Source organism: Sus scrofa, chromosome 6 (genome assembly GCF_054392235.1).
Source record: "Sus scrofa isolate SSC_HxYL_T2T_F1_AM1 chromosome 6, Sscrofa_HxYL_maternal_Yorkshire_Landrace_v2.0, whole genome shotgun sequence".
NCBI lineage: Eukaryota > Metazoa > Chordata > Mammalia > Artiodactyla > Suidae > Sus > Sus scrofa.
The window spans coordinates 134,301,346-134,315,692 of NC_139388.1; the positions used below are offsets into that span (position 1 = coordinate 134,301,346).

General features: G+C 37.1%; 1 protein-coding gene across 11 annotated transcripts in view; it reads left to right on the plus strand.

Moving 5' to 3' along the window:
• The window catches only part of TTLL7 (tubulin tyrosine ligase like 7), a 159,822-nt gene that overhangs the window by 75,530 nt on the left and 69,945 nt on the right, over positions 1 to 14,347 (plus strand). For all 11 annotated transcript variants that reach the window (XR_014807911.1, XR_002345113.2, XR_002345115.2 and 8 more), the window contains exon 10: positions 3,794 to 3,888. Coding sequence is in view for 2 of the 11 variants with exons in the window: in XM_021096371.2 (XP_020952030.1) it covers positions 3,794 to 3,888 (95 nt within the window). In the remaining 9 variants the exon portion in view is untranslated. The remainder of the gene's footprint in view (positions 1 to 3,793; positions 3,889 to 14,347) is intronic.

The window sequence follows — 14,347 nt, forward strand, 5'->3', positions numbered from 1 at the left end:
TGAAGTAAATCTGAAAGGATAGCAAGGGATAATGATTTTATAGATTTTTAATTTATCTGTTTTAAAAAAGACATTTGCCTAACTGGAGCTTTCCATTAGCTTGGTGGATTAGAATTGACTGAATGGTTGAATTCTGTCTTTTTTAAAGGCTTAAAATACCATTATTTGCATTCATGTTTCTTTGTACTTTATTCTCTCCATCATTTATAGATCAATAAGAACCACTAAAAACTCCACAATACCAAGAGCTAAATAACATTTATTTTCATCTATTCATTCTTTCATCATTTTCAGATCAATTGTAACCATTTAAACTCTGCAATAACCAGCAGCTGTGGTTAATGAACATTTACTATTGCCAAATGGTTAAAAGAATCTTACTTAGGTCTTGTTTCATTGTATTTTCTCCCAGTTACAATCATAGTAGTCCTAATATACACTGCTGAAAACCTTTTGGCGCCATCAAGTGGAATAAGGTAGAGAGTGCCTCTAGAATGTAAGGCACCTTCTGGAATAATTGCAGGCAGTGATTCATAGTGGTAAACTGCAGACATTTTCAATCATGGAAAACTTTCTTTTCTTTTCTTTTCTTTTTTTTTAGGGAAAAACTTGGAAATTGAGTGGAAAGTGAATATATTGCTAATACTTTAAGTGTCTTTGAGTTAATTTCAACAAGTCATTGGGCCAGGTGGTGGAGATAGAAGGAAAATAAGACAGAATACTTGTTCTGGTCCAGTGGGGAATCAGATATGTGTTTTATACTAATAGTTACAGGTATAAGTAGCGAACAGGGAGCCAGAACAAAGTGATTAATCTCTCTGTGTACATGTGTGTATTTGAGAGTTAAAATCTTTGCGAGAGGGAACACCTCAGCAGAGTATTTAAGGCTGTAGAGAGTGGAGTAGGGGCTGGGGACTGGGAAGGTTAGGGTTCAGGTTGAGGGAAAGTACTAGCCAGAGGGAGCAACACTAATTTAGGAGCACAGAATCTACTATGTAAACTTCTTTATGTGCATAAAATGATTGTGCTTATTTTGATAGATAACTCTGATTTGGATGGTTAATAAATAGTATTTATTAATTTAATTTGCTTTCTAATAATTTTCCTTTTTGCATGCATTTACAAGCTGCTGACCTTTAAGACTCTAATACCTGTGAGTTTTATCTGTTTTGCAATTGGCGTAGGAAGAACCAAAGAAGCCATTCACATTACAGAGTAGAATTTGGCTGGATTGGAAGCCTAATTTTCAGTATTTCTTCTGCCAGCCATTTGTGATTCTTTTTCTTTTTTCTTTTTATGGCCACACCTGCAGCATATAGAAGTTCCCAGGCGAGGGGTAGAATCACAGCTTCAGCTGAGGCCTACGCCACAGCCACATCAACACTGGATCCGAGCTGCATCTGCGATCTATACCACAGTTTGGGGCAACGCTGGATTCTTAACCCACTGAGTGAGCCTAGGGATCAAAGCTGCATTCTCACAGACACTGTGTTGGGCTCTTTAATCCACTGAGCTAATGGGAACTCCCTCCCATATGTGGTTCTTTTAAAAATGTTTTCTTTACCTTTCTCATAAAAGTTAAAATAATTCAAAATGTTAATTGAATTAATTTTTTCTACCTTTCTATGTATTAGTTTATTTAATGTGTAGGTATATTTCTTCATAGACCACTTTCTTTTATATGAGAGTAGAGTGAATAATCTGAAATAGATAAGAGAGGGTCTAGGAGTGCCTCTTTGGCTCAGCGGGCTTCCATGTGCCTCAGGTGCAGGTCCAGGAGCTTCCATGTGCCTCAGGTGCAGCCAAAAAAAAAAAAAAAAGAGGGAGAGGGTCTGAGATTGCGTTATACCAATGCCTCACTACCATCCCGGAGGAGAGATATGCCTAGCAGAATTCCAGACTACAATTTTGGAATGAAACACTAAGGACTTCCGTAAAGATAGATAACATTTCAGTGAATAACTTAATTGCCAGTTCCTAAATGTCTTTTTTTGTTTGTTTGTTAATAATTCTGTTACATGTAGCAGCAAAACTCTCTTTGTTTGATAACTTCCAGAGATCTGAATCAGTATCGAATGGTTGAAACTTTTTTTCATATGAAATATATTACTTTACCCCTTCTCTGCACTTTTTTTTTTTTCTTTTTAGTGCGTTCTCTGCCCTTGTAAGCAGAAGTACTTGGAACTTGGAAGTAGCAGATTAATAAACTTCCTTTCTCAAATTTACCTGAAATAAATGGATGGTCTTGCAATTACTACTCTCTTCCCCTAGAGACCACATCACACGGAGGGCAGCATGTTCATCACCTTCTAAATCAGAAATCAGCAAAGGCATATTATAATAAGGCATATCTCTATTTAAAAAAATACAGTTTGGCACTGTGTCTATAAAAGGAGTACCATCAAATGATGGCTTGAAAGATTTTCCCAATTCATTGTTAGGAGAAAAACTTGGATTATAAAATAGTACACTTAATTTAGAGTTGTATTTGGAAGATAAAATGAATATTATAAATATATATTTAGAAGAAATAGCTGGAACACCATTTATCAGATGGCTAATAATTTACTAGGTAGTGGGATTGCAGGTGATCTTTCTGTTGTTTGGCTTCTGTTTAGTTTTTCTGCAGTGATCCTGTGCCACATTTCTAACTAGAGGCATTTGTATTCCTGGCTGCTTTCTTAAGTATAATGTGCCATTTCCTTCAGCTATCAGTTGTAAAATGTGTGCTGTCAGTTATCTTGTCTCTTGTGATGGATTTGCATAAGATAACGCTCTTCTAAGACTGGTTTCGAGCATGTTTGTTAAGATTGCCTGTGGGGTTAGTTGGTCATGAAGCTCAGCTGTAGTTTTGAACTCAGCAGTACTCTCACCAGTTGAATTCTCAGAGTATTCTAAAACATCTGCTAGTACAATTACATTTTCATATCAACAACAAAAATGGTAACAAAACCCAACAATTACAAAGATAAAAACAAAAACAAAAAAACTCTAGCTCTTAAAGTGTCAGTATCTTGTATACTAGATTTCAGGGTGTATGTAGTTACTTCTTATTTTTCATCTTAATGAAATCCTGGAAATGATCTGGGAAAGTGGAACCATCACAAAAGGCTCTTTAACTCCAATGAGTTCTTAAACAGTTATAAAATAGTGGTTAGTCTGCAGCTACCTTTAATGGAATCCTCTGAGTAATTTTAATGAAATGAAATATAGTGAAAATTGATGAGCTGTTGTTTGATCCAGGTAGATAGAAATAAAATTTATTTTTTAGACAGCAATAGACAAATTCATCTAGAAGATCTGAAAGCAGTGAAGATAGGGCACTGATATTTTAATATGCGAGGTACATATATGTGTATAATTATTACTGTATGTAAGTAACACACATTATTTTCTATTACATTTTTATTCTTATTATTACTGGTCCTCTAACCTTTTTATAAGGGTGAGTCTCTTCAAACTTCCTCAAGTTAAAACTTAGAGTGCACGGGAGTAATAGACTGAAGAGAATGGAGGGGAAGGAGAGGGTAGATAGGCTGAGTGAAAATCCTGAGCTTCAGCAGCAGGAGGATGGGGTTAGTGATGACAGTCAATTCCTTGTAACTCTGTGACTTAGGTGATGGGGAAGGGAGGTGTGGCAATAGTGACTGGGACATCTGCCATATAGAGCTTTGAGATTTATTGTGGAGTCCTTCTATTGGTTGGGGATCCTACATTAGATTAACAAATTCGTACTGAGTATTGATTGACCTACCAACATCTGGTTACTCATTGTTTTCTTTGTAAATTTTAGATCAATCGAGCCCCAAGCTTTGGAACTGACCAGAAAATAGACTATGATGTAAAAAAGGGAGTGCTGCTAAATGCGCTGAAACTGCTAAATATAAGGTAAAGTGTTTCCTCCATCTTTTGGAATTTTTCCAGCATATTCGGCATAGAACAATTGGCTTGTAAATTTTGTATTCTTTGATTCCATTCTTCAAACCTATTTTGTTCTCTTCTTTTTAAATATCTTTCCCCCTCCTCCTGAACTCTCCTTCTTCTCCGCATATGATTTGAAGCTACAGTAAATATGTTTAGGTTGCATTGTTGGTATAATTATTTAATATAGAGTATGAGGTGGAATTAGAGAATACCTTAGGACACCCTCTATGTTGTTTTCCTCACCTCACAAGATGAAATTAAAGTAGAGATGTCATTCAGGAAGTAACAAATATTTAAACATGCATTTTCTACCTTTCTATGCAGAGGTCTTCCCACCGTATCATGCTGCCTGGGTAAACATAAAAGAGAAGCAGTTAAAGTTAACCTTCCCATGGAAAAGCATGGGCAGGAGTTCCTTCTTTTTATTTTTATTTTATTTTTATTTTTTTATTTATTTTATTTATTTTTTTGCCTTCTTTTTTAAGGCTGAATAATATTCCATTGTGTATATATCTATATATATATCATGTTTAAAAAATTCATTCATCCATTGATGAACATTTAGGTTGCCTCCATGTTTTAGCTGTTGTGAATAATGATGCAGTTACCATGGGAATGCAGGTATCTCTTTGAATCCTAATTTCAGCTTCTTTGGATATATGCCTAGAAGTGGCCTTGCTGGATGAATGGAATATTATTAGGCTGGTTGCAGTGTACATGATCATGGATGTCAAATATTTGAAGTGTCATCACATGGGAAAGCTTTTGGTTCATTATGAAAGAAATGTGTTAGAAGTTTAATTGTACTGCTTTCTGAAGTAATGAGCTTTCTGTCATTTTAAGTGTTCAGATAGCATTTATGGTATTGGATTAAAGCAAGTCTGAGGTCATTTAAGCTCAGCAATTTTATGATTTCAGTTGATCCTAATTGTCATTTCAAGAACTCTGAAAGAGTTGTGGGATGCTTTCAAGCAATTTACTCATTCGAAATGTTTCCAAGCATTTGGCAGATGCTTGAGTGAGAGGAGGATTTATATGGAAAACATTATTTTAAAAGAGATTCACATATAAACTTGTTTAGAAAATTTCATTTGACCACTTCTTTTGTATGATCAAAGCATTTGATTTGCCTCAATTCTACTGATATTTTGGTTATCCTGAAAGCAAGGAATAGAAAGGAAAGTTGTAAAAAGGGAAATTTTGTTTAGCTTACACAAGTGTATCAAGCATTTTCGATTATTTAAGCAATATGCCTATACTTTTGTTGTGTTTACTATTGTTGTGGAAGTTGAACTCTTTTTCATGTCTTTTTACTTTGCCAACAATGGTATTAATTCAGGACATTATCTGTGGGTGTTTTTGATCTTCTGAAAAGTGAGATATGTATGATTTAAGTGAGAAATTTCTAGACCTAAAATGGAGAGTTGAAATTCATCTTCCTTGTTTTCCTTAGTGTTTTTACACTAAGATAATGTAGCACAATTTTAATGTCTAGAGCATGCTAGTGAAACTTATATTGTGAATGTGCCTTTTCTCTCCAAGGAGATGGAGCCCTCCATGGGCATACATGTGTTATCCTTGTATTTCACTGTGGATTGGGGTGGAATAGACATGTCATAGTAACACACAAGAGGAAGTGATAACCCTAGGGAAATTCTTGACAATTTATTAAATATTATTGAATTAACTTTCCTATGAATTGCTTTAATTTTGGATAGAGTAAATTGTTCCATAGTTCCAGAAATTCCCTGTTTACATTCATGTTGATCAGACTATTGGTATGATCTTTTTTTTTATTGTGTTACCTCTCTGCTTAAGGACCAAAATGGATTTCTTTTTGCAGCACCTGCTCTGAGCTCCTTTTGTAATGTAACTTAACATCAACTTTTTCATGTTATTACCTATTTCTCTCCAACCCAAACTGTTTCGTCAGTTAAGCTGATGACCTCATTATCCCCCACGCCCTTATGTTGCCCATTCCCACTATTTTATTCTGTTCCCCACCCTGAATTCCTTTCCTTACTGTCTGTGACTCAAGTCCCCGTCTTTTATTGGGACAGCTTCCTTTTATTCCAATTTGTCTTTCTTTGAGCAGCAAGAGGAATTCTAGTCTGCAAGTACATGGCTTATCACTTTGTTTACTTTGTTATGTTCTATGCTCTTCGACTTGATCATGATAGATTTTTCTTTTCAATTTGATTTAAGATCCTTGAAGTCAAGGAGTATATACTTTAGCATTCTACACAATTCATAATACAATGCTTTACTTACATAAATCATAATACAATGCTTTATGTAATATAATGCTTTATTCATAAGTACGGCATTAGTACAATTAGTGCAATTAGTACAATGTCGTACTTATGAATACCCCAGAGTTCATTTTGTTCTCTCTCCAGATATTGTAAACATATACTTTTAGTCTCAAGAAAATCCCGAAGAGTGTAGATTGCCCAGGGTGTTTCATCACCATCCCTGGGAATACAGACCATCATATTGGAGTCAGAATTTATCTCCTTTATACTCAGATTAGACTTGAGGTCTTCAAAGACACTAGGATATGAAAGGGGCTATATGCTGAATAAATAAAATAATAAACAAAAAATAAATAGTAAAGCAATAAGTAAAAAAATTTTTCCTGTTTTTTTTTTTGTGGGGTTTTTTGGGTAATAAAAAGGAAAGCCAATCTTGTGCTGTGGCAACATTCCTGGGTTGATAAAGAAGAATCTGTTTTCTTCCAGAAGTATTCTATTAGAATCATTAAAATAGAGTCTAGAAAAGATAGTCATAGTTCTGTGAGTTCTGAAATACTTATTAGTTTAGATCAGATTACCTGGCCATTGTTTGAAACCTGTTCAAGGGTGACAGATGTATGAGGTTTACAGCATTTAATGCTACCCTGCCCTTGAGAATTTATCTTCACTGGCCTTCTTTGATACTGTTCTCTGAGTTCTCTTAACTTTCAGCATTGCTCTGTTTCCTCTTACGATTTCACTTGCTTTTCCCTACTTGTCATTTTCTCATGTAATCTTGCTTCAGCCTTCTTTTCTTCTGTGTCAGTTTAAGTCACTTTTGTGGCATCACTTGTGAGTTAGCCACTGGAGTCCCAAATCTGCACCGGTATATAGCAAGGTATTTAGGTTCCTCTTTGAGCCCTCTAGGAGCATTTGCAACTCCCTGCTGACCATGCACACTAGATGCTTCTAGTCTCATAGGGGCTCAGTAAACAAGAAATGAGTGAGTAAGTGAGCTAGCAAGTGAGGAAGTAAGTAAATGAATGACTGGATGGATGTCCTGATGGCACTTTAAATTTGATATGATATGACCATTAGAAAAGGAATACAAAAATACGATACCTTTTAAAATTGTAACACAAAATCAAATACCTCGGAATACACCTGACCAAAGAGGGAAAGGACCTATATGCCGAGAACTATAAAACCTTAATCAAAGAAATCAAAGAAGATATAAAGAAATGGAAAGATATTCCATGTTCATGGATTGGAAAAATCAATATTGTGAAAATGGCCATCCTACCCAAAGCAATCTACAGATTCAATGCAATCCCTATCAAATTACCCATGACATTTTTCACAGAACTAGAACAAACAATCCAAACATTTATATGGAACCAGAAAAGACCCAGAATCGCCAAAGCAATCCTGAGAAACAAAAACCAAGCAGGAGGCATAACTCTCCCAGACTTCAAGAAATACTACAAAGCCACAGTCATCAAAACAGTGTGGTACTGGTATCAAAACAGACAGACAGACCAATGGAACAGAATAGAGAATCTGGAAATTAACCCTGACACCTATGGTCAATTAATCTTTGACAAGGGAAGCAAGAACATAAAATGGGAAAAGGAAAGTCTATTCAGCAAGCATTGCTGGGAAACCTGGACAGCTGCATGCAAAGCAATGAAACTAGAACACACCCTCACACCATGCACAAAAATAAACTCAAAATGGCTGAAAGACTTAAATATACGACAGGACACCATCAAACTCCTAGAAGAAAATATAGGCAAAACACTCTCTGACATCAACATCATGAATATTTTCTAAGGTCAGTCTCCCAAAGCAATAGAAATTAGAGCAAAAATAAACCCATGGGACCTCATCAAACTGAAAAGCTTTTGCACAGCAAAGGAAACCAAAAAGAAAACAAAAAGACAACTTACAGAATGGGAGAAAATAGTTTCAAATGATGCAACTGACAAGGGCTTAATCTCTAGAATATATAAGCAACTTATACAACTCAACAGCAAAAAAACCAATCAATCAATGGAAAAATGGGCAAAAGACCTGAATAGACATTTCTCCAAAGAAGATACACAGATGGCCAGCAAACACATGAAAAAATGCTCAACATCGCTGATTATAAGAGAAATGCAAATCAAAACTACCATGAGATACCACCTCACACCAGTCAGAATGGCCATCATTAATAAATCCACAAATAACAAGTGCTGGAGGGGCTGTGGAGAAAAGGGAACCCTCCTGCACTGCTGGTGGGAATGTAAACTGGTACAGCCACTATGGAGAACAGTTTGGAGATACCTTAGAAATCTATACATAGAACTTCCATATGACCCTGCAATCCCACTCTTGGGCATCTATCCGGACAAAGCTCTACTTAAAAGAGACACATGCACCCGCATGTTCATTGCAGCACTATTCACAATAGCCAGGACATGGAAACAACCCAAATGTCCATCGACAGATGATTGGATTCGGAAGATGTGGTCTATATACACAATGGAATACTACTCAGCCATAAAAAAGGATGACATCATGCCATTTGCAGCAACATGGATGGAACTAGAGAATCTCATACTGAGTGAAATGAGCCAGAAAGACAAAGACAAATACCATATGATATCACTTATAACTGGAATCTAATATCCAGCACAAATGAACATCTCCTCAGAAGAGAAAATCATGGACTTGGAGAAGAGACTTGTGGCTGCCTGATGGGAGGGGGAGGGAGTGGGAGGGATCGGGAGCTTGGGCTTATCAGACACAACCTAGAATAGATTTACAAGGAGATCCCGCTGAATAGCATTGAGAACTATGTCTAGATACTCATGTTGCAACAGAAGAAATGGTGGGGAAAAAACTGTAATTGTAATGTATACATGTAAGGATAACCTGACCCCCTTGCTGTACAGTGGGAAAATAAAATAAAAAAAAATAAATAAATTTGATATGACCCAAATTGAATTATCTTCTTCTTCAATCATATTTCTCTTGCTGAGTTTCTGCTAAGGAGTTACTTCTAAACTACTTCTAAACTATAAAGGCTAAATCTAATTATATGTTTTATGTACATTTTTAACTTATCCTACAAGCTAGAGATAAAAGATTGAATGAAATTTCCCCTCCTCAAGTAGCTCAGTTATTAAAAAGGACTACATGGCTGATAGAAATGTACATACAATAATGATCACCCAGATCTAGTTTTCTGACTTTGCCAGAAATCAGAAATGGCAAAATCTATCTGCATCTAGGCCAGAAATCTGGGAGTTAGTCTGACCTCCTCCCTTTATTATGAATCAACAGAATTTGAAAAATGTATGGCTTCTCCTTAATTTCTTAGTCTCCTCTTCAAGTTTAAGGACTTCTCATTTCTTTCCTGAACTATTTTATTTGTTTCCTTCCTTCCTTCAGCCCTGAACTTCACCCCATTTCTACTCTGTTGCTTTGTAGGTCATTTAACGAATGTTTATTGAGTATCCGCTTACTGGGAATTCAAAGTCTCCCATGATTCCTAGATTTCTGGCTTGGGTGTCTTGTTTGAAAATACGTCATTTACTTAAATAAAGGTTTTAGGTGAGAAACAGACTTATAAGTAATGGGGGAGGGTAGAAATGAAGAGATAATTCAGTTTTAAATGTACCAAGTTAGGCAGAATTGTTAAATGTGGGATTTGATACACAGGGCCTTAGGGGAGACAGACGTCTATTTGACTGACATCCACGTGTAGATTGCTGTTGAGATGTCGGATGAGAACATACAGATGGGGTGTACATACTGAGAAGTAAAGAGGGGCAAGGGCAGAGCCTGAGAGAGGGATTCCAGCATTTAAAGAGATATTTATAAACTGTAATATTATGATTGGACAGTTTCTACACCATCAGATAAAGCTTAAACATTGCGTACAAGGTGTTTTTCATCTTTAGATACAAGATTCCTTTTGATCTGGCCCTTGCATCTCTTACCAGTCTGATCTCTTTTTGTTCTTCTCCTTTCCCTGGGTTTGAATTAATTTTTCTAAGAGCTCTTGTGCAGTGCTATTTCACATGTCCATGGTTTTGTGTGTATTCTCATTCTCTCTTTCATCTCTGTCCCTCTGGTAAATGTCAACTCATTTTAAAAAAGTATAGTAATGTATGCTTAGAATTTACTATCTTAACCATGATAAATGTGCAATTTGGTGGTGGTAAGTACATTCACAATTTTATGCAGCTGTTACCATCATCCTTCTCTAGAACTTTTTTTACTGTGTGAAACTGAAATTCTATACCCATTAAGCTACCTCCATTGCCCCTCTCACCAGCCCCTGGCAGCCACCATTCCTCTCTTTGTCCCTGTGAATTTGACTACCCTACATACCTCATATAAGTGGAATCATACACTTTGTACTCTTTTGTGACTGCTTTATTTCACTTAATATAATGTCTTCAAAGTTCATCTATGTTGTAGCATGTGTCAGGATTTCCTTCCTTTTAAAGGCCAAATAATATTCCATTGCATTTATATACCACATTTTTGTCAACTCATTCTTAAATACCTAACTCCAATCTGACTTTCTGTTTGAAGCCTTTGTTGAAGCAAAGTGGTTTTCCTCCTCCCTTGCCAGCATGGACTTACTGGCACTTTTTAAATAGCATCCATTGTAACCTGCGCATTTATTCACATGCCATTGCCCTCCACCCCTTTAGACCATCTTAAACTTGAGGGCAATGGCTCTGTCTGTTCATCTTTGTATTTCCTGGGCCACCTCTAGAGCTAGTGCATAGTGAGTAAAATTTGGGTTGGAAGACAAGGGTTGGGGAAGGGCATTTCATTGAAAGCTATCTCCTTGTAGTAAGATAAGGGAGGCAAACACAGCATGTTCATAGAACTTCCAGAGATTCTGAATTACAGGAGCTGGAGTGTGCAAGGCCAACTGATTAGAAAAGAGAAATCCCTTGGATGGAATCACAGGGTAATGGGTAGTGGAAAAGGCTCCAGAAAGTATGAACAAAACTCCTTAGATCAGTGGATGGATACAGCTGGATGGAGAAATGTTGACTAAAATGCAGAGTGCATGGAGGTTTTTTTTTTTGGTTTTGGGTTAAGTTTAATTTTGGACTAAGAGTCATTAGTGCTGATTTATACCTAGATTTATAAAAATGCAAACACAGTTCTTAGAATGGCAGTATTCCCAGAAGCCAGAATATGGAAGCATTTCTCTAGGGAAAATGTCTTGGGGTGATTGGCTTTTCTTTGTTTCTAAATGTGTCTGAAAGACTTTCTTGGTGTGATTATTTCTGTTACTCTTCTTTATTGAATGTGCTTGATCCGTATGTGTGTCCGTATCCTTGTCAATGAGTGTCTTGTCTGCCATGGGTGTGCATACAGCTCTATGTTCATTTCTTCTACAGCGTTGTCACCACCGTATTCTCAATCCCTTTCTTAATTCTCCCTATTTCCTGTTATCTCATGTTTAATTTGTCTCCCAGTTTCTTTTCTTATCAGTTGTTTGGTCTTTGTTCCTCTCTTGTCTTCTTTTCATTTCTATTCCCCCTTCTGTCTTCTCCTTCCTTAAAATTGTATGCTGTATAGAAATGATTTTTCTAGATAAAATGGAATATAAAAAAATTTGCAAGTCAAGATCTACCTAAATCACAACATTTCCCCTTTCCACAAACAAAGGAAACTCAGACAAATTTAGTATTTATTCTTGGAAATATGATATTCTCCATCATCCAGCCACTAAAATCAGAAATCTTGTTGTCATCTTAGGTTCATCTCTTTTTGTTACTCCTCACATCTAATTAATAATAATAACTAATCATCAAGATATATTCATTTTTCCTCCACAATACACAATAACCCCTCAATCTTTTCTCTTTCTCTAGTCCCACTGCTGCTTCCCTAGTTCAGGCCCTCATGTTTCTTTTCTTTTCTTTCTTTTTTTTTTTTTTTTTTTTTTTGGTCTTATTGCCTTTTCTAGGGCCGCTCCCATGGCGTATGGAGGTTCCCAGGCTAGGGGTCTAATCGGAACTGTAGCCACTGGCCTACACCACAGCCACAGCAACGCAAGATCCGAGCCACGTCTGCAACCTACACTACAGCTCACAGCAACACCGGATCCTTAACCCACTGAGCAAGGCCAGGGACAGAACCCACAACCTCATGGTTCCTAGTCAGATTCGTTAACTACTGCACCACCACGGGAACTCCAGGCCCTCATATTTCATATTTGCCAGTGAAGTAGATTGTATCTGGGTTTTTTTTTTTTTTTTTTTTTTTTTTTTGCCTTTTTAGGGCTTCACTGAACCTGTGGCATATGGAAGTTCCTAGGCTAGGCGTCAAATAGGAGCTGCAGCTGCCGGCCTACACCACAGCCAGAACAATGCTGGATCCAAGCTTCATCTGTGAGCGACAACACAGCTCATGGCAACACCAAATCCTTAACCCACTGAGCAAGGCCAGTGATTGATCCCGCATCCTCATGGATACTAGTTGGGTTTGTAACCACTGAGCCACAACAGGAACTCCCAGATTCTATCTGTTTTGGTCTATTCAGGCTGCTATAACAAGATACCATAGACTGAGTAGGTTATAAATAACAGAAATTTATTTCTCAGGGTTCTGGATGTTGGTGGTCTAAGACCAGGGTGTCAGCAGGGTTGAATGAGGTCTGCTCCTGGGTTATAGACTTCTCATTGTGTCCTAACATGGCAGAGGGGTCAAGGGAGTTCTCTAGACGCTAAGCCCTTTCAAGAGGATTCCACCTTATGACCTAAGCATCTCCTAAAGGCCCCACCCGCTAATACCATCACCTTAGGTGTTCAGATTTCAACATAATTAGTTTTGGGATGGGGATTGGTCACAAACATTCAGACCATAGACCATCTTAATGGCCTGCTTCTTCCTCATCCAATTCTAAGCTACTGTACATATTACCAAGGTATAATCTTTAAAACATGTGGTAAAATTATGTATGCCCTTCTCTTTTAAAATTCACTTCCCACCTCCACCAACTGCCTAAAGTTCAAGTTGAGTCTCAGTAGCCTAGTATTAAAACTTTATAATTAGCTGAGTTTCTTGTATTTACAAATAGCTCCAGCCATACAAAATGACTTTCAATTTTCTGAATATATTTATTCTTTTTCCCAAATTATTCCTTCTGCACGTTCACTTGTTGAACTCCTGCCACTCAAATCTTAGTGTTGTCATGGAAGATAATAGATCAGTTTTCTAAAACTCTTGCAAGTTCAAGTTGTGAGGTAGTGCATTCTTGAAGCAAAAGAACACTCTGTTATTTAGGGCATTGGCCCCATATTCTTAATGCAATCCCCTGCTGAATTGAATGGGACCTCATGTGGACTTAAGCATGTCTTTTACCAGTCTACACCGGAAGCTGGCTAAATAGCCTCCTTGTACCCTTACCTTTGGTTTACACCTTAATAATACGAGCCCTACCAGACTAATGAAATTGGAAGGCATAGGAATGTAAGCTCAAGAATAAGAACTCCATTTTTTTTCCTATGGCTGAGGGCAGAGTTGGCTTTGCTTTTCCCCAGAGTCCACCTTCTTCCTGCTAGACCTTTGAGGGTGGGCAATAGGAGTGTAAGTTGGAGGGAGAGGGGAGAAGAGACCTCAGGCTTATCTGATTGTACCAGCTCTGTGGGAGGGAAGAGAGAGAAAAGAGGTTCAGAGGAAAGCAGTCACACAACGGGACTTTTCTAATAAAAATCAGACTCATTTTTCATGATTGGGCAAAAAATGAGAAGGGCTATGCAGATGCTATCAAATAAGCAATGGTTGTTAAGGTGTGATTTCAACCAGAATTGAAAATATGCTAGAGTGTTCAGTATAAGTGACAGTGCTCAAATAGCAACAGAATTGGTTGAAAGAAGAAAAAGGAAAGAGCGTTTATTTAGGATCTGACCTATTAACGTTAGCACGAGTTAATTTTTATAAGAACTCCGGGAGAGAAATGCTGGGGTTAACATTTACAAGATGGGAAAACAGACCCATCAGTTAATTGAGCTAAGATTGTTTAGCCGGTAAGTGGCTGTATTTCTCCATTTTATCTTATTATCTTTGAACTTCTGTTTACTATATGGAGAACCGTGTTTGATGAATGACTAGACTGGATGAATATAACAAATGTGAATATATAAATTTAATATACATTGATTCCT